General features: G+C 40.6%; 1 protein-coding gene across 1 annotated transcript; it reads right to left on the bottom strand.

Moving 5' to 3' along the window:
- Positions 1 to 3,583: 3,583 nt before the first annotated feature.
- psmf1 (proteasome inhibitor subunit 1) lies at positions 3,584 to 18,105 on the bottom strand. The gene is made up of 7 exons (XM_039798905.1): positions 17,848 to 18,105; positions 16,291 to 16,443; positions 14,193 to 14,275; positions 13,209 to 13,397; positions 6,756 to 6,812; positions 5,729 to 5,890; positions 3,584 to 3,785 (listed from the first exon to the last, which is right to left on the bottom strand). The coding sequence occupies exons 1-7, from the start codon at positions 17,974 to 17,976 to the stop codon at positions 3,734 to 3,736; spliced, it is 825 nt and encodes a 274-aa protein (XP_039654839.1). The 5' UTR covers positions 17,977 to 18,105; the 3' UTR covers positions 3,584 to 3,733.
- Positions 18,106 to 18,516: the final 411 nt, after the last annotated feature.

Here is an 18,516-nt window from a genome sequence, read left to right as displayed (position 1 = left end):
CAGAGACAGAGCCCTGTGTTTAGCGATAGTTTATGGCGCTAAGCCATAACAACATCAGAGTGTGTTCGAGGACAACAATAATTCAGCTGGGACGCACATACACAGACGCACACAGATGTTTATCTGTGTTTTAAGCCCACAACGTGCCTAGGATTAGGCAATGGTTAGGGTTAGGGTTAAGGTTAAGGTTAGGGTTAGGTGCCTTGAAGTCAATGGTCGCAGCGTTGCCTGGACGTAGACGTTGGGGGCTTAAAACGCCATTGAGCCACACAGACACACACAGCTGGAGGATATTCCAGGTACTCCTCAACCCACCTGTCAGTCGTTTAGTTTTGGTCACTCTGTTGACTTTTTTTAGTCTTTTACAAATATCAACCTAACTCATAATGCATCATCATTTATTTGTTGATTATACAGTAATAATAACCTGAATCTGTAATCGTGTATATATATATATATATATATATATATATATATATATATATATATATATATATATATATATATATATATATACACACACAGTACAGGCCAAAAGTTTGGACACACCTTCTCATTCAATGAGTTTCCTTTATTTTCATGATTCATACATTGTAGATTCTCACTGAAGGCATCAAAACTATGAATGAACACATGTGGAATTATGTACTTAACAAAAAAGTGTGAAATAACTGAAAACATGTCTTATGTTCTAGTTTCTTCAAAGTAGCCACCCTTTGCTCTGATTACTGGTTTGCACACTCTTGGCATTCCATTGATGAGCTTCAAGAGGTAGTCACCTGAAATGGTTTTCCAACAGTCTTGAAGGAGTTCCCAGAGATGCGTAGCACTTGTTGGCCCTTTTGCCTTCACTCTGCGGTCCAGCTCACTCCAAACCATCTCAATTGGGTTCAGGTCCGGTGACTGTGGAGGCCAGGTCATCCTGCGCAGCACTCCATCATTCTCCTTCTTGGTCAAATAGCCCTTACACAGTCTGGAGGTGTGTATGGGGTCATTGTCATGTCGTGGCATGTCGCTGCAGGATGCTGTGGTAGCCATGCTGGTTGCAGTATGCCTTCAATTTTGAATAAATCCCCAACAGTGTCATCAGCAAAGCACCCCCACACCATCACACCTCCTCCTCCATGCTTCACGGTGGGAACCAGGCGTGTAGAATCCATCCGTTCACCTTTTCTGCATTGCACAAAGACACGGCGGTTGGAACCAAAGATCTCAAATTTGGACTCATCAGACCAAAGCACAGATTTCCACTGGTCTAATGTCCATTCCTTGTGTTTCTTGGCCCAAACAAATCTCTTCTGCTTGTTGCCTCTCCTTAGCAGTGGTTTCCTAACAGCTACTTGACCATGAAGCCCTGATTCACGCAGTCTCCTCTTAACAGTTGTTCTAGAGATGTGTCTGCTGCTAGAACTCTGTGTGGCATTCATCTGGTCTCTAATCTGAGCTGCTGTTAACTTGCGATTTCTGAGGGTGGTGACTCGGATGAACTTATCCTCAGCAACAGAGGTGACTCTTGGTCTTCCTTTCCTGGGGCGGTCCTCCTGTGAGCCAGTTTCGTTGTAGCGCTTGATGGTTTTTGCGACTGCACTTGGGGACACATTCAAAGTTTTTGCAATTTTCCAGACTGACTGACCTTCATTTGTTAAAGTAATGATGGCCACTTGTTTCTCTTTACTTAGCTGATTGGTTCTTGCCATAATATGAATTCTAACAGGTTTTCAATAGGGCTGTCGGCTGTGTATCAATCTGACTTCTGCACAACACAACTGATGGTCCCAACCCCGTTAATAAGGGAAAAAATTCCACTAATTAACCCTGACAAGGCACACCTGTGAAGTGAAAACCATTTCAGGTGACTACCTCATGAAGCTAATTGAGAGGAACACCAAGGGTTTGCAGCGCTATCAAAAAAGCAAAGGGTGGCTATTTTGAGGAATCTAAAATATGACGTTTTCAGTTATTTCACACTTTTTTGTTAGTACATAATTCCATGTGTTCATTCATAGTTTTGATGCCTTCAGTGAGAATCTACAATGTAAATAGTCATGAAAATAAAGATAATACATTGAATGAGGTGTGTCCAACCTTTTGTCCTGTACTGTATCTATATATATATATATATATATATATATATATATATATATATATATATATATATATATATAAAAAAAGAGAGAGAGAGAGAGAATAAATGTAGTGCAATTTTAAAAAGTACAATATGTGCCTCTGAAATTTAGTGGAGTAGAAGTATAAAGTAACAGAAGCAAAGTACCTCAAAATTGTACTATACTGTACTACTACTGAATATTTGTTATTAAAACTGAGTTCTCACTTTCCCCTCTTTTTCTCTTCTTATTTAAATCCTCATTTTTAAAAACTATTTCTCTGTCATTATCAGGGTCAGTCGTTTTGTTAGCTTTGGATTGAAAATAGTTGCCTCCATGTCGTTCTTTGTCTCTTTTTGTGTCTCTCCCTCTTGAGTCCTATCATTCCCCCTATTCAGGATGACGATTCATGTCCCCCACAAGACAAAAGGAGATCCTCACGTCTCCGTTATACCCACAGAGATAAATTAGTTGCAGTCACCTGCTGAAAGTGAGTAAAATGCTGTTTGTTTTTTTAGCTCCTACAGACACATTAGCATGCCTCTGTCAGAACCACTAATGAAATATAGCGGGAAACATGCCAGGTAGAATCTGCGAGTGAGCTGTGAGCATTATTCTCATCCCATTCGCCTCCTTTCCCCTTCATCTGCCTGTTAAGAATGTTTGTGGTCATATATAAATTCAAATGATCTTGTTTACATCAAATTTCACACTGCACCCTGTGTGGGTTTCTTTCATCATTGTGAAGTTATGCATGTCAGGTGTGAGCATTTCTATCCAAATTCTGTGTGTGTGCGCATGTCTGTGGAGATCATTATTGTACTTTCTGGGATCCCTCTTTTTCTATTACAGATAAAAAAACAAAAACAAAAGTGCTGCTTGTCAAAATTGCGGGAGAAAGTGCAGAAATAGCAGTCCAAATTTGCGTTATTAATACAATGTGAACATTTTTGCTTTGCTGAACGCACTTTCATAAAATCATGTCAAGGCTGATGTTTTACATCCAAGGTCCACATTTTTATTGGCTTCGCTGTACTGGCATGAAATAAATTGTTGAAATAATTTCAGTACAGGCCTATTTTCTGCACAACACCTTTCCTAAGAAAAACGCAAACAGTATGTCAAGTCAGAGATTTTTATTTTGACATGAGATATTTTATCAACTGTGTTGTTTAATCAACAACAATCCAAACAGAAACCAATATAAAAAACGTATGTATTTTCTGATGTATCCACAAAAGGAATTTAAAGTCATTTTTTATGAATAAATTATAACTAAAAGATTCAGTTTGATGGAAAGATAAGAATCTACTGGCTTTTTATCATTTAGGAAGCAGAGGAAATACGGGCAAATGCGTTTTGCTGATGTATATTTAACACCAAGAGTGGGGTACTTCTACATAAGTTATATACATATATGAAATAAACACATATGAAATAAGCAACCAAACCCTTTTTTTTTCCAAAACAGGAGAAAATTCAAAAGGCAGACATTTCTTTATTTTCAGGCAACTAAACCAAATCAAACCCTCGAGGAGGTGAGATATGAGAACTTCCTTCTGGCTCCTATTGGCTGGAGGACAGGATGATTGATGAGTTTCAAACAGGAAGTAGAAAAGCAGGAAGTACTACATGAACATGTCGTCATAGCCGGGTGGGGGCATGTGGTCTGGGTCCGGCCTGAAAAACACGCACACGAAAACTCATTGTCATATTTTCATTTAGTTACTTCTCTCTCTTTTAGGCAACTTTTCTTTCCCTTCCAGTATTTCTGCTTCTGGAATTGATTGCACCTTGAAAAGGTCAGCAGCCACGAGGTCAAAGTTGAAATAATTTGAACTTTGAGCGCAGCGCTCGGCGGCAACGCCAAGGGTAGCGCAGCGCCTAGTTGGGCAGCACCGCTCTCCCCATAGGAAATCAGTGGGACGGCCACAGATTTTGTATAGAGTTCTTTAAGAGGACAGATCATGTGTGTTCTTTTCAGGGGAAAGTCCTTCAGAGCTGCCCCTGGATTGTGTGTGTGTGTGTGTGTGTGTGTGTGTGTGTGTGTGTGTGTGTGTGTGTGTGTGTGTGTGTGTGTGTGTGTGTGTGTGTGTGTGTGTGTGTGTGTGTGTGAGGCTTGCATATGGCTCTGTGGTTTCCAGGTGTTCTTGTTGGAATTGGTTCTTCAAAATGAACTAGTACAGATGACCTTTTAGGCCTGCTATTATTTTCCATGTCGTGTCCCTCCTCTTAGAGACCTTGGGTTCCGGAAGTAAATTTCTCCCATTGACTGGAAAAATCTGGAAAAATCCCTAAATAAAGAGTTTTAGACCATGCCTTAGGCTAACCAGATGGTACGTGACTCATAAGCATACAACATATCATTTCGAGTAAAAAAACGAACAGAAAATCCCCAAAAAGTTAAAGGTACAAGACTGTGTATATATCGTCATTTCAGAGCGAAGGAACTACTCATCCCATAAACCACTGCGCACCACTGAATAAAGGAAGGTACGTTAGTTTAGCTAACAGCTAATTTGGCTAAACGCTAGCTGAGACAGCATGTAATAACTTTAAAAGACCCTCAAAATAAAACCTGAAAATAACCGTTAAAATATATAACGGCTGTTACATCAGCTGTAGCCTGCTTTCCCCAGTGTTTAGTTTGAGTTAACGTTATTTTAGACTGTCAGCTAGCGGTTAGCCGAATTAGCTGTTAGCTAAACTAACGTTAGCTTCCCGGCGGAGGCTAACGGCAGAAGTGTGGAACAGATCGTGATTCGTGCAGTGTCGTAAATCCTCGTGACGGATCGTGCAGGCAGCTCCCCCTCCTCTCCCTCCTCACCAGCATGAGTTCCACCAATCAGAGGCATCACTGTGGGATTGTGGGATTGTTCAGGATTGTGGGTAATGAAGTACTTATCCAAGACATCGCGAATAAAAGACATTTGTCTCAAAACAAGGTTGGTGCCCCATGATTTTTGGTGTCTATATGAGCATATACAATCGCTTAGTCACGTCGGCATGCTGGTTTTAAGTCTACCATCGACAGTTATCATTTTATGGCTTATACTCCAATTTGTCAATGGAGAAATTGCATTGTATTTTTACTTCCGGAACCCGCTGTGGGCGGGACTGTTGAGCTCTATTGTAAAGCTTCATTGTTAAACACTTCACTTGAATTATATTTATGAATTTCTTTGAATTTTTATTGAATTGCAATTCTGCTTCCTTTAATTCAAATTTTAATTGTAATTCTAGATCCTGTTTTTGACATCAATTCAAATTCAAGAATTGAATTGGAATTTAGGAGTCATTCTCAATTCAATTCTGAATTGTGGTGTGTGTGTGTGTGTGTGTGTGTGTGTGTGTGTGTGTGTGTGTGTGTGTGTGTGTGTGTGTGTGTGTGTGTGTGTGTGTGTGTGTGTGTGTGTGTCACGTCCTTCATGTGCTTGTGGTGTTCTTGTTTGTCACACTTTATCACACATGACATTTAAAGGGAGAATCCACCCAAAAACATAATCTGAGTCTTATCCAAACAAGTTTTGTGTGTGTGTGTGTGTCTCTGTCTGTCTGTCTGTCTGTCTGTCTGTCTGTTTTGTCTGTGTGTGTGTGTGTGTGTGTGTGTGTGTCTCTCTCACCCTGGCCTGCGTCGCCCGGGGGGTCCAAACGGGTCGAAGCGAGCCCCCGGGGGAACAGCTCCGGGAGGCAGAATGTCCGGTATCCCGCTGGAGGGATCCAACCCAGAGCGAGGATACCCCGACCTCAGCGGGTCAACTATCATCCCGCCGCCACCACGGGTCCTGAAAGAGTGACGGAGAGGGAACATATGTTAGAAGGTAATGTGTATTTTATCTTTTCTCTCCCTCACTTTTACCTCTTAAATTTCAGTTATTGGGCGTTTTATTATTTGGCATGACTGATAGTCCTCAAAAGGTCAAACCCGTAATACATCGGGGAGAGACAGGACATTTTATTCGATGGAGGACTGAAGAGTCGTTTTAATTTGTCTCAATTATTTGCGCCTGTTTAAGGATGTAAAATGACTTGAATACACAAAAAGTTGTATGTCACATGATTATAATGGAGGGCGCGGGGGCCAAGAACCACCTGGTGCCAACTGCCAACAGCTGTGTTGAAGTGAAAAATATAATTCCTTCATTTAGTTATGTAAGAAAAAAAATACTTATTGTGATGAGGTTTAGAAATATCTTTGTGACTTTATCACGTGCAAACAATCAACCCTGACTGTCTGTGATTTAAAAAGCAGTGCAGGACACTTTAATAGGAAAGGACCACTAAAGGGCAATACAAAAAAATAATAATTAAATAATCATGTTCAGACTAAATACAGACTGCTACTCGATTGCTTTGGGTTGGTATTTTCTCTTCATCCTGACGTTGTGATAATTGTGTTTGGAGCTTCACATTCAGCTGGCCGAGCGCCAGTAATCCTCAGCTGTCGGTCTGGTACTGCGTGGACAGACTGTTCATCCCCCAAATCCCAGCTTAGAACAAAAACCACGCTATATATCTGCAAAATGACTTCCATAAAACAAATCATTTGGAAGGATTTCATATGAGAGAGAGAAAGAGAGAGAGAGAGAGTGTGAGAGTGAGAGACAGAGAGACATAGAGACATAGAGAGAGAGAGAGAGACAGACTGACCCAAAGGGATCCAGATCGGCTCCTCCAGCTGCGAACGGAGGAACCATGGGGTCGGCCCTGGAAGGAAAAATAGTTCTTTCATTGATTATTTACAGTAGCAGTTCATCAAATGTAAATATATTTGCTGCTTTTCTTTATTTTGTATCACTGTAAACGAAATATCTGTGTGTTTGGATTGTTGGTCAAACAGAACAAGCAATTTAAAGACTGAAGAGTAATTTATGTAGCCTGGCTCTGCCCTCCTACGTACTTCCGCTCAATTTTCATTTTCCTTCAGTACTCCATCTGGGTTTACAGTATATTCTTGGGTTTTCTCCGGCCAAATCTTTACCGGTCCAATCAGCGAACAGAGGGAGTGGCTGAGAACGATGACGTTGAGGTCGTGCGCAAGTTTGAGTTGTAGTTCCGTAATGGCAGCGGAGAAAGATGCGAGAGAAGCCATTGATTCGTTCTTCGGGAAAAGATGAAAAAGATTTTCCAGCTCGCTCCGTGAGTAGTGAAGGAGTTGGCTAAGGCGAACGCTAGCGATGCTAAGCCGAACGTCACGACCAAACGTTAGCGATTGGTTATGGCAGATCCAGAGTGGCTCTGGGCAGATCCAATAGTTTTAAACTTCAACAGAGTACCCGCCTTCAAGGAAGTTAACACTTGTCAATGAAGAGTGGCCAGAAATGAAAGTCTGGTAGGACCAGGCTATAATTTATGGGCATTTTTCACAATTTTATTATTTAGACAAATAAGATTCTATAGGAACGCAGTGAAGTCTTAGTCAGCAAATGTTAATCACGCAGCAGCTTTTTGGCCTGGACAAGAATCCAGGGAATAGTCGAGATGTGAGAACACTAAAGAATGATTTATTGTAGCGGTTTAAAAGATTAGAAAGGGTGTAAGTGGGGCGGCCTCTAGCTCACCCAGTAAGAGCGTTCACCCCACGTTGGCTAAGTTCGCAGGGTTCGAATCTGGCCTGCTGCCCTTTGCTGCGTGTCATTCCCCATTTCTCTCTCCCCCTTTCATATCTATCCACTTTCAATTAAAAGGGAAAAGCCCCAAAAAATAATCAAAAAAAAAAAAAGGGTGTAAGTTTGTTAATGTGTTCTTAATTGAAAATAACAGGACCATATAACATTTGATGCACACCCTTGTTGGATTTCAGCTCTTGTTGCAGTTGAGGGTGAAAAAAGAGGTAGTTGATAAATTGGTAGAATGAGCAGTAAAACTAAGAGACTGTGATATCTTAAAAATGACTTTGGTAGAACTGAAGCTAAATCAATTGTACGCGAAATGTCGGCAGGTAATACGGGATAGAGATGATAAAGGTCGGCACTAATCTTCAAGACATACAGGACTTAAAACAAACGTAGGGTGACCATATTTTGATTTCCAAAAAAGAGGACACTTGGCCCGGCCTCGAGACAAAAATTCAGACAGGCTTAATTAATGGTTAATGAACATGCTTTATTATGCCTCGATGGTGCAAAAATAACTTCTGTAATAAAATAAAATCGGTAACAACCTGTAACAAAATAATATCTCTCTTTTAAAATAAATAAATAATATGAAATAATGTTCTAAATACAGTGCCTTGCGAAAGTATTCGGCCCCCTTGCACTTTTCGACCTTTTGCCACATTTCAGGCCTCAAACATAAAGATATAAAACTGTAATTTTTTGTGAAGAATCAACAACAAGTGGGACACAATCATGAAGTGGAAAGAAATTTATTGGATATTTCAAACCTTTTAAACAAATAAAAAACTGAAATATTGGGCGTGCAAAATTATTCAGCCCCCTTAAGTTAATACTTTGTAGCGCCACCTTTTGCTGCGATTACAGCTGTAAGCTTGGGGTATGTCTCTATCAGTTTTGCACATCGAGACTGACATTTTTGCCCATTCCTCCTTGCAAAACAGCTCGAGCTCAGTGAGGTTGGGATGGAGAGCGTTTGTGAACAGCAGTTTTCAGTTCTTTCCACAGATTCTCGATTTGGATTCAGGTCTGGACTTTGACTTGGCCATTCTAACACCTGGATATGTTTATTTGTGAACCATTCCATTGTAGATTTTGCTTTATGTTTTGGATCATTGTCTTGTTGGAAGACAAATCTCCGTCCCAGTCTCAGGTCTTTTGCAGACTCCATCAGGTTTTCTTCCAGAATGGTCCTGTATTTGGCTCCATCCATCTTCCCATCAATTTTAACCATCTTCCCTGTCCCTGCTGAAGAAAAGCAGGCCCAAACCATGATGCTGCCACCACCATGTTTGACAGTGGGGATGGTGTGTTCAGGGTGATGAGCTGTGTTGCTTTTACGCCAAACATAACGTTTTGCATTGTTGGCGTGGCAAAAGTTCGATTTTGGTTTCATCTGACCACAGCACCTTCTTCCTCATGTTTGGTGTGTCTCCCAGGTGGCTTTTGGCAAACTTTAAACGACTCTTTTATGGATATCTTTAAGAAATGGCTTTCTTCTTGCCACTCTTCCATAAAGGCCAGATTTGTGCAGTATACGACTGATTGTTGTCCTATGGACAGAGTCTCCCACCTCAGCTGTAGATCTCTGCAGTTCATCCAGAGTGATCATGGGCCTCTTGGCTGCATCTCTGATCAGTCTTCTCCTTGTATGAGCTGAAAGTTTAGAGGGACGGCCGGGTCTTCGGATTTGCAGTGGTCCGATACTCCTTCCATTTCAATATTATCGCTTGCACAGTGCTCCTTGGGATGTTTAAAGCTTGGGAAATCTTTTTGTATCCAAATCCGGCTTTAAACTTCTCCACAACAGTATCTCGGACCTGCCTGGTGTGTTCTTTGTTCTTCATGATGCTCTCTGCGCTTTACACGGACCTCTGAGACTATCACAGAGCAGGTGCATTTATACGGAGACTTGATTACACACAGCTGGATTCTATTTATCATCATTAGTCATTTAGGTCTACATTGGATCATTCAGAGATCCTCACTGAACTTCTGGAGAGAGTTTGCTGCACTGAAAGTTAAGGGGCTGAATAATTTTGCACGCCCACTTTTTCAGTTTTTTATTTGTTAAAAAAGTTTGAAATAGCCAATGAATTTCATTCCACTTCATAATTGGGACCCACTTGTTGTTGATTCTTCACAAAAAATTACAGTTTTATATCTTTATGTTTGAGGCCTTAAATGTGGCAAAAGGTCGAAACGTTCAAGGGGGCCGAATACTTTCGCAAGGCACTGTATGACCTCGATCTTCTGTGTTAGAAAATCCAGCTACAACAAAATATGTCTTAATACCTTTTCAATGTAATAAGATAAATAATAAAGACACTAAAACATATGTGCCAGCTTTGCACACGGTGCACTCCGCCTCCCACTAGTCCGGTCCCGACCGGGACGGTACGTGGGACATTTTTTTTTTTGCAGTTCAACTGTGAAGCTGCACTAAGTCTTGTTTTATGGTTGTACGCCGCTCCACGCAGAGCTTTCGCCGTAGCCTGATGTTAATACTTGTGCGCTGGTGTGTGTGTCGGTACGGGCATGTCTGTGTGTGTGGGGAGTGGGTGATAGAGCGAGGGAGAATTAAGGAGAGGATGGCGAGCGAGTACGACTCTAGAGTCATAGCGAGAGAAACAAAGTGTCTCCCCTGTGTTTTCTGACCACGGTGGGACTACTTTAGCAGGAAACGGTGCAGCATTTTGTGTACAATGCTGCTCCGCTGTCCGCTCTAGTCCCTGTGTATGTCGCGGGCGCGTGAGCCCACAAAGCAAAGCGCCGCCGGGAATTACGTCACACAACAAAGTACCGTAGTACACTGTGCAAAGCGCCACTCAATTTAAGTACACGCGTAATAGACCCATGAAAAACAGTGAAAACCGGACATTTTCATGAATTTATAAAACCCGCCCGGACAGTACGTAAAAAGTGGACATGTCCGGGCAAAAGAGGACGTTTGGTCACCCTAAACAAACGCACGTTATAACATGAACAAGAAAGAAACTGGTGAATGTTGGGTATGTACTGTTGGGATGTTAGAAGCATAATGTTAAACGAGAAATATTTTTAAGTTAATATAATATACATAGTATCGGAGGATTGTTTGAGATAAAGGAAGGTAGGGTGGGCTTTATTTCATTATCGTAAAGCTATAGTGCGTAGTTTCTGTCGCCCCCCATGAGGAATTCTAAGTAATGAGAACATTGTTGCGTCCACATGATACAAGCCTTCCGGGATTGCACCGATGCTGAACAATTTATTTATTTGTAGTGTTGAAAATGATAAGTTGATTAATCAATAAAAGGGAGAAAAATAATTTGGCTACTATTTTGCTAATACATTCATTGTTTGAGTAAAAAATGCTTAAAGGACAATTCCGGCGCAAAATGAACCTAGAGGTTAATATCATATGTGTACCGAGTCGACCGTTTTCTGGGATCTGTTTTCATGCTAATCGAATGTGTCTCTAGCTTTAAACAAGCTACCGCAAATCGGTGGTTAGCTGCTAACGCTAGCTTTTGGGGCACTTGGTAAATCACTATTTTATACCACTAACAAGGCTCAAAATATCACCAAACGTCCCTACATGTAAACCGAAGCATTGAGAACTTTGTAATTGTACAGACAGTTTATTAAAAAAAGATTATAAAGACCGTAGCGTTCAGGTTTACATGAGGGCGCCATCTTGGGAAACAGTCATGAGCAGTCGAACGACGAATGCCGTGCAACCAGTAACCAGTAACCAGTAACATGGCTCAAACACAGCGTTCGTGATTCGACTGCTATTTTGAGCCTTGTTAGTGGTATAGAAATAGCGATTTACCATCTGCCCCGAAAGCTAGCGTTAGCAGCTAACCACCGATTTGCGGTAGCTTGTTTAAAGCTAGAGATGCATTCGATTAGCATGAAAACAAATCCCAGAGAACTGTCAACTCGGTAATCATGTGTTATTAACCCCTAGGTTCATTTTGCGCCGGAACTGTCCTTTAACATTCTCTGTCTCCTGCTTCTCAAATGTGAGGACTTGCTGCTTCCCTTTCCTTTATGTTCCTTTGGGTTTTGGACTGATGGTCGGTCAAAACAAGACATTTGAAAACGCCACATTTAATTGACCACACAATTAAATCGAGGAAAGTTGAATTATTAATGGAGGTAATCGTTAGTTGCAGCCGTTGGATTGGATTCTCCTGTCATCTATCTTGCACTCTTTGCTGATGCAGCGACCCTGAATCCACACACATATCACAATAATTAAATGAATCACAAACCTAATCCTATACCTTAACATTATACATTACGTATCCCATTTATAACCCAAATTATCCCCTTAGCAATTCTAATTATTCATAATGAATCACACAGACAGTCTGCTTTCTGGATGAAACACTGTAGGAAAAGATCTTTTACTCTCCATCTTCCATTCTGTGCATTTTCCTCCTCCTCCTCCACCTCCTCCTCCTCCTCCCTGCAGCCCTGACTCAGTTTTTGCTTTCTCATTCATCATTCCTCGCCTCTCTGCATCCCATTCACTTCTCTCTCCATTTCACTACTTTGTCCATCTTTCTGTCTCTTATCTGTGTTTCTTGTTTTCTCTCTCTCAGATGTTGGTTTACTCCATCTGTCTGTTTTGATTTCATCCTTATCCCCCCCCCCCCCCCCGGAGACGAGGAGGCAACAGCAGTGAGGTCGATAAAGTGCTGAGATCACCTCACATCTCATCTGATCGGGTCACAGCTAAGAGGACGGGGGAGGAGGGGAGGCAGATGAGACAAGGAGTGAAAAGCAGAGTGATTGAATCCACACACACACACACACACACACACACACACACACACACACACACACACACACACACACACACACACTTTATTTACTCTTTGCTGTTGTCGAACCTTCACGGTGTGTGTGTGTGTGTGTGTGTGTGTGTGTGTGTGTGTGTGTGTGTGTGTGTGTGTGTGTGTGTGTGTGTGTTACGTCCTTCATGTGGTTGTGGTGTTCTTGTTTGTCACACTTTATCACACATGACATTTAAAGGGAGAATCCACCCAAAAACATAATTTTAGTTTTATCCAAACAAGTCTAATTTGTTTCGTCGGGCTGCAACAAATGAATATTTTCATGACTTATTAATCTCCAGACTATTTTTTGGATGAATCTTTTAATCAGTTTTAAAAAATAAAAAAACTGAAAAATGCTCATCATGATTTCCAAGATGATGTAATCCAGTTGTTTTGATGTGAGTGTCCAAAAGCCAAAGATATCCAGCTGAAAATGCTTAAATCCAGATGTGCTTTAGTTCCTTATTGTTAACAGTCTTATTTTTATCTTTGGTTAATGCAAAGAGAAAACTGCAAACATTCTATTCTAAAATAGGACAATATTGATGTAATTAAATATCAGTATATTTTGGACTATGGTTTTTTAAAGATATTTAAGCACATATTTACACAGGGGAATCCTTTGTGTGTACAGGTCAGTTTAGACAGAGACTGACCAGTGTGGCGGGGGTCCCTGGCGAGGCTGTCTGTTGGGAATGCGGAGGGGGTCGCTGTCCTCTCTTCTCCGCCTCTGCTCCTCATCCTCCGCATCCCTCCGACTCATCCTCTGTCCTGTCGGTCTGTCCTGGGGGGGCAGCAGCTGAGTCTTCACCTTCTCTGACAGACTGCATACATCCTTGAACACACTGCAAAGAACAGGTTGCTTTTAACATAGTCGGGATCAACGGAAGTACATTTTCAGGATAAAGCCTAACTTCCAACGTCACCTAACCTGACTGATCTGTGTGTTGCTACGTGCTGAAAATGGAAAGTTTTGAAGAAAATTTGGATGGTGCAACAAGGCAGGCCTGCTTGGTTCTTTCCGGGAATAATTGTAAAGATTTACAAAGAATATGTTTACGGCATTAACACTCTAACCGGGAACGTTTTGGGACCGATTGGTGGGATTGCTGTGGACGAAGAACACACGGAGATACACTGGTAAGAGCTAATGAGGTTTAACCATGTATCAGCTAATTTAAATAGCTCACGTTACTGTGTCGTGTGAACTGTTAACTTCATTTAATATTGTATGTGGTGTTTTCTTTGCGGGATGCAAATGTTCCACCAAAACAAGTTCCTTCCAGAGATTATTCTGCAGAGCCACCGTCTCTGAGACGATTGTGATTGGTTAAAAGAAATATTATAATAACGATAATAATTTGTAAACAAAATAATGTAAGTAATATAATATAAAATATTGTCTGTACAGCTGGATCTACGGCACAAGTGTCCTTTTGATAGTTGATGATGGAGCAAAACAAACTAAAAGCACTCTGTCAGGTATAACCAAGAGACATCCCTTCCCTACCTAAAATAACAGCATCATAATCCAAATGATCAGAACGGCATGGAAAAAAAAAATTTGCAAAAGACAAAAGCATAACTAGGTCTAATAAAATGAGTCCCCCGAACCATTATGGAAAAATTAAGACACCAACCTGTCAAATGTGTGCAACTGATCAGCATCCACGTGATCGCTGATGTTCACCGTCAAGTCTGACACCTGCTGTGTGCTGGAGTTCTTCACACACACACACACACACACAGAGTACAGACACACGGTCACAGAAATAACATAGAAATACACAAAGGAAAAGCTCAATACCTGTTATACATGTGTTTCTCAAAACAAAGCCGACAGATATCTGATCCCAACATATCAGGCTAATGGTAAAACTGAACAGATGATAACATTAGAGACCAGCTTACTATCAAAACAAATCTTGTTTTTGCTGACCTCCAGTGGTCAGTGCAGTGATGTAAGAGTGTGTACTGAGACACTCGCACTAAGTAGAGTACGATTTCTGGAAAAACTTGAATATACAGGAACATCAAAATCAGAAAATGCCAACAAAGAAAGTTCCACAGCAGACCCAACTGATAAAAAATAAATAAAAGTTGAACCACAAGAAAACAGTAGGTTTTCTTTTTATATCACAGTTCAACAGATGTAGATGTGTACTAAATGTACTAAATCATTGCAGTGCAGTGGAGAACAAAGCAGCCTGGTCTTAGCCCTTGTGTCGTCTTCCCGTCAACCATGAAAAAAACATTTTTTCAGTTTGTTTTTGCTTTTTCCAACGTTTTAAATTGTTACATTTTTCTTTTACACATTTTCTGCGCTTATTTCTACGTCCCATATAAGGGTTAAAGTGCCTATATTATGCTCATTTTCAGGTTCATAATTGTATGTAGAGGTTGTACCAGAATAGGTTTACATGGTTTAATTTTCAAAAAACACCATATTTGTGTTGTACTGCACATTGCTGCAGCTCCTCTTTTCACCCTGTGTGTTGAGCTCTCTGTTTCAGCTACAGAGTGACAGTGCAGATCCACCTGGCCGTGCGACGCTTCCACTCTATTCCTATGGGTGACGTCAAGCGACTTTAACGCGCCCGCAAAGCATCCCGGGAAGGCAGCGCTGCATTTGAAAATAATGCTGCGCGTCAAAAAAGCTGGCCGATGCCCATCTTTATGCAAATGAATCCGTTGAACGTGACGCGACTATCCAATAGAAGGAGACGAAAATCTTTCAAACTGACCTATGTCGATCTGAAATGAAGACAGATTCGACAACTGCATGGCCTGTTTCTCGCTTAAAATGTTTTCAGAAACACGTTTTGGTGAACTATTTTCGTAAAATAAGAGATCGTATTCTGAACTAGCCGCCCATGATGGTCGTTTTGAAATTCAGGAGTAGCCAGACCCACGTGACGCGTTCGTCCAAACAGCTGCCGGTCAAGGGCGTGGAGCATCAACCATGATGTATGACGTCTCGACACCACGCTTCAGTTGTGTCGCAAAAAAATGGATCAGCACTGTGAGGCATCACATGTCTGTTCCATCTTTGTTGGGAGTCGCACATGAGCAGTAGCTAGGTAAGGACTACTAGCCAGTCAGAAGCAGAGTATGAGGGTGTGGCACGCTAGCAACTAGGCGAGCATTATAACGTGTGTTACAAAGTGACGCACGTCTGTCTCTGAAGTAAAGGCTGGACTACAATAGAGCTGTTTGGAGCAGTTTGTGAACAGTGTTTTCTGTTGGAGATGGTGAGTCCCTTTGGGGTGGACTTTGAGCTTTTTCACTTTGTAAACCTATAACGTGCACAAAAAAGATATATGACACAATAAAGGAAAGATAAAAGCCAAACAGCATATTATGAGCACTTTAAGTCAATTCTATGAAGAGTTTTTATGCTGTTCCCTGTTCTTCTTTTCCACATAGACATATTGACAATGTTTCAACCACAAATGGTCTTACTAAAGTATAGTAGTTTTGTGCAGATAATTGTGCAAAACATTTTTATGGATGTGCATGGGCCTCCTGATAATTTGACATTTTGATGAACCCTACACGAATAATTTCCAAAATGAGGAAGCATCTACTGTTTGTTGCCGTTTTTGTCTCATCCTTTCATTCATTTCAACTTTTCTGTCTGCAGAGTCTCTACCATCGTGAAGCAAACCGACAGCATCAACCTGCCTGGCTTTCCAAAAAACACACCTATAAGTTGGTACGTTTGTCAGCTGTTCTTACCATCAGGTTGAAGATCAAGGTGGAGTCGACAGCGATGGCTTTGAACAGCAGCTGGGCGTCACTGTCTTTGGCCTTATATCGCAGACTGTACAATTCCTTGTTGCTGCTCCAGTCAGCAGGCAGCAGCTCGGACTTCTTATCACTGCTGCGTGCCTGGAGATGGGAGAGAGAGACACACACGGGAAAACAGCAAACACATCAGGGATACAAAGAGGGAAAATGGTGGGGGTTAGAGGACAGTGAGAGTGCGCAATAACAATGTCAGGACAAACTCATCAGAATGATTCTAGTGGTCAGTGGTGGTACATTGACTCAAGTACCGTACTTAAGTACAAATTTGAGGCACTTGTACTTTATTTAAGTATTACATTTTATACAACTTTATACTCCCACTCCACCACATCTCAGAGGAAACCATTTTACTGCACTTCATTTGTCTGACAGCTTTAGTTACTAGTTTTGAATGTTTGTGATGAAGTGAAGGATGAGGTGTTGATTTGTGTGTTAGGAAATGTGTCCTACTTCTTAAGCAAAATAGAGATATGTAGTTCTTACAGGACAGCGATGCCACAAGCATATGATGATCTCATACGATATGATGCATAGCTGTAGATTAAACTAGCCAACAGTAAATAAAGGAGTTAAAATGAGCATATTCATTAATGCAGCAGGAATATTAATACAGAAACATCACAGGACAATGAGTACTGTTTATACTTTTGCTGATTGCAGTGGAGTCTTTTCACAGTGTGGTAGTAGTACTTTTACTGAAGAAAATTATCTGAATACTTCATAATCCATCACTGCTAGTAGTGAAATGTAATGTAGTGCTTTAGTGTGACTGGCTCCAAGTGGCACAACACTGGGTTAGCTAGCTAAAGATGACATGACAGTTTTTAGAGCTCGTCATTAGCTATATCTCTATTTTAAAAACAAGCTGCTGGTTGATTCTGCTTCAAATACATCTCATTAAAAACAAAGCTAAAATATGTTTGCCAAAATATTACAGTTCGCTAGATAACGTCAGCAATTTAGGAAGCTAACGCTAATCTAAATTGAGCAGCCCCCGGCCAACTAGCGAGGACAGAATTCCATTGAACAACTGACAACTTTATTTTCTTTCCGTAAAACCAAGGTCAATAACCTCGGTAAAAACAGACCAAAATATACACCTGAACAGTTTAAGAACCATTCTTCAATTCGGTGTAAAAGCAATCCCACAAAGCAGCACGTATTTTCATAAAATCTAGTTCAGCTGCTGTTAATCCCACGACCCTCTTTATATAAACTGTTATTTGTAATACAGCGAACAGGGGAAACAGTTTGTCAAAGTTGTTCAATTGATATTGTTAATAAATAATCAATATAACGTTACAGAATTTCCAAAAATAAATTACTACTGCGATGCTGACTAACGATCATAGCGCTAAACAGCTAGCTAACGTTAGGCATTGAACGGGTTGTTGGTGCAAAATCCATCATATCACATCACATACTGTCACCGTTAACACAACGTTACATCGTTTTAGCTAGCTAATGTCAGTTTATTTAAATTACCTCGTCTCCAGACCCGATGCACCTGTATCCATTTTTTATCATTTCCCAGTGAACGAAACAGACAACGGCGTCCTGTGGACAGGTAATGCTGCCACCGACACACGTATATAACACCTCTAAGCCTGCCATGTTTCTGTGATATGGCAACTATAACAACATCAATTCAGTTTCCAGTGAAGAAAAGAAAACGAAAGTCTTCACAGGACTCAGGGGTTTAACGGCGTCAAGTTCGGAGCATAGCAACATCAGCCACTTCCTGTCTACACCTTTCAATGTAAAAGCTCTAGTGAGAAGTTTTATTGACTACCAACAACTATAATAACAGCTTTATGCTAATAAAATATGTTAACGCTAACAAACACTGATCCCTTAAATATAAAATATAAACACCACGAACCAAATAAATGTAAAAAACAAACAAACATACATTTATTATTAATTTTTAATTAATAGATTAGTTATTTTGAATTAAGTTACAGGTAGGCCCACTTCTGTACAGCTGTTTTTTTCAACTTCACAGCAACAACAGCAATAATAATAATAATAATAATATCAACAAATAAAAGTTTTTAACAATTTCAAGTGAACTGCAATTTTTTGTTCATGATAGAAATATGTAATTATGAGTCATAAGTTCAGTATATATATATATATATATATATATATATA

Source organism: Perca fluviatilis, chromosome 4 (assembly GCF_010015445.1).
Source record: "Perca fluviatilis chromosome 4, GENO_Pfluv_1.0, whole genome shotgun sequence".
NCBI classification, from domain to species: Eukaryota; Metazoa; Chordata; class Actinopteri; order Perciformes; family Percidae; genus Perca; species Perca fluviatilis.
This window is presented reverse-complemented; position numbering and strand designations above follow the sequence as displayed.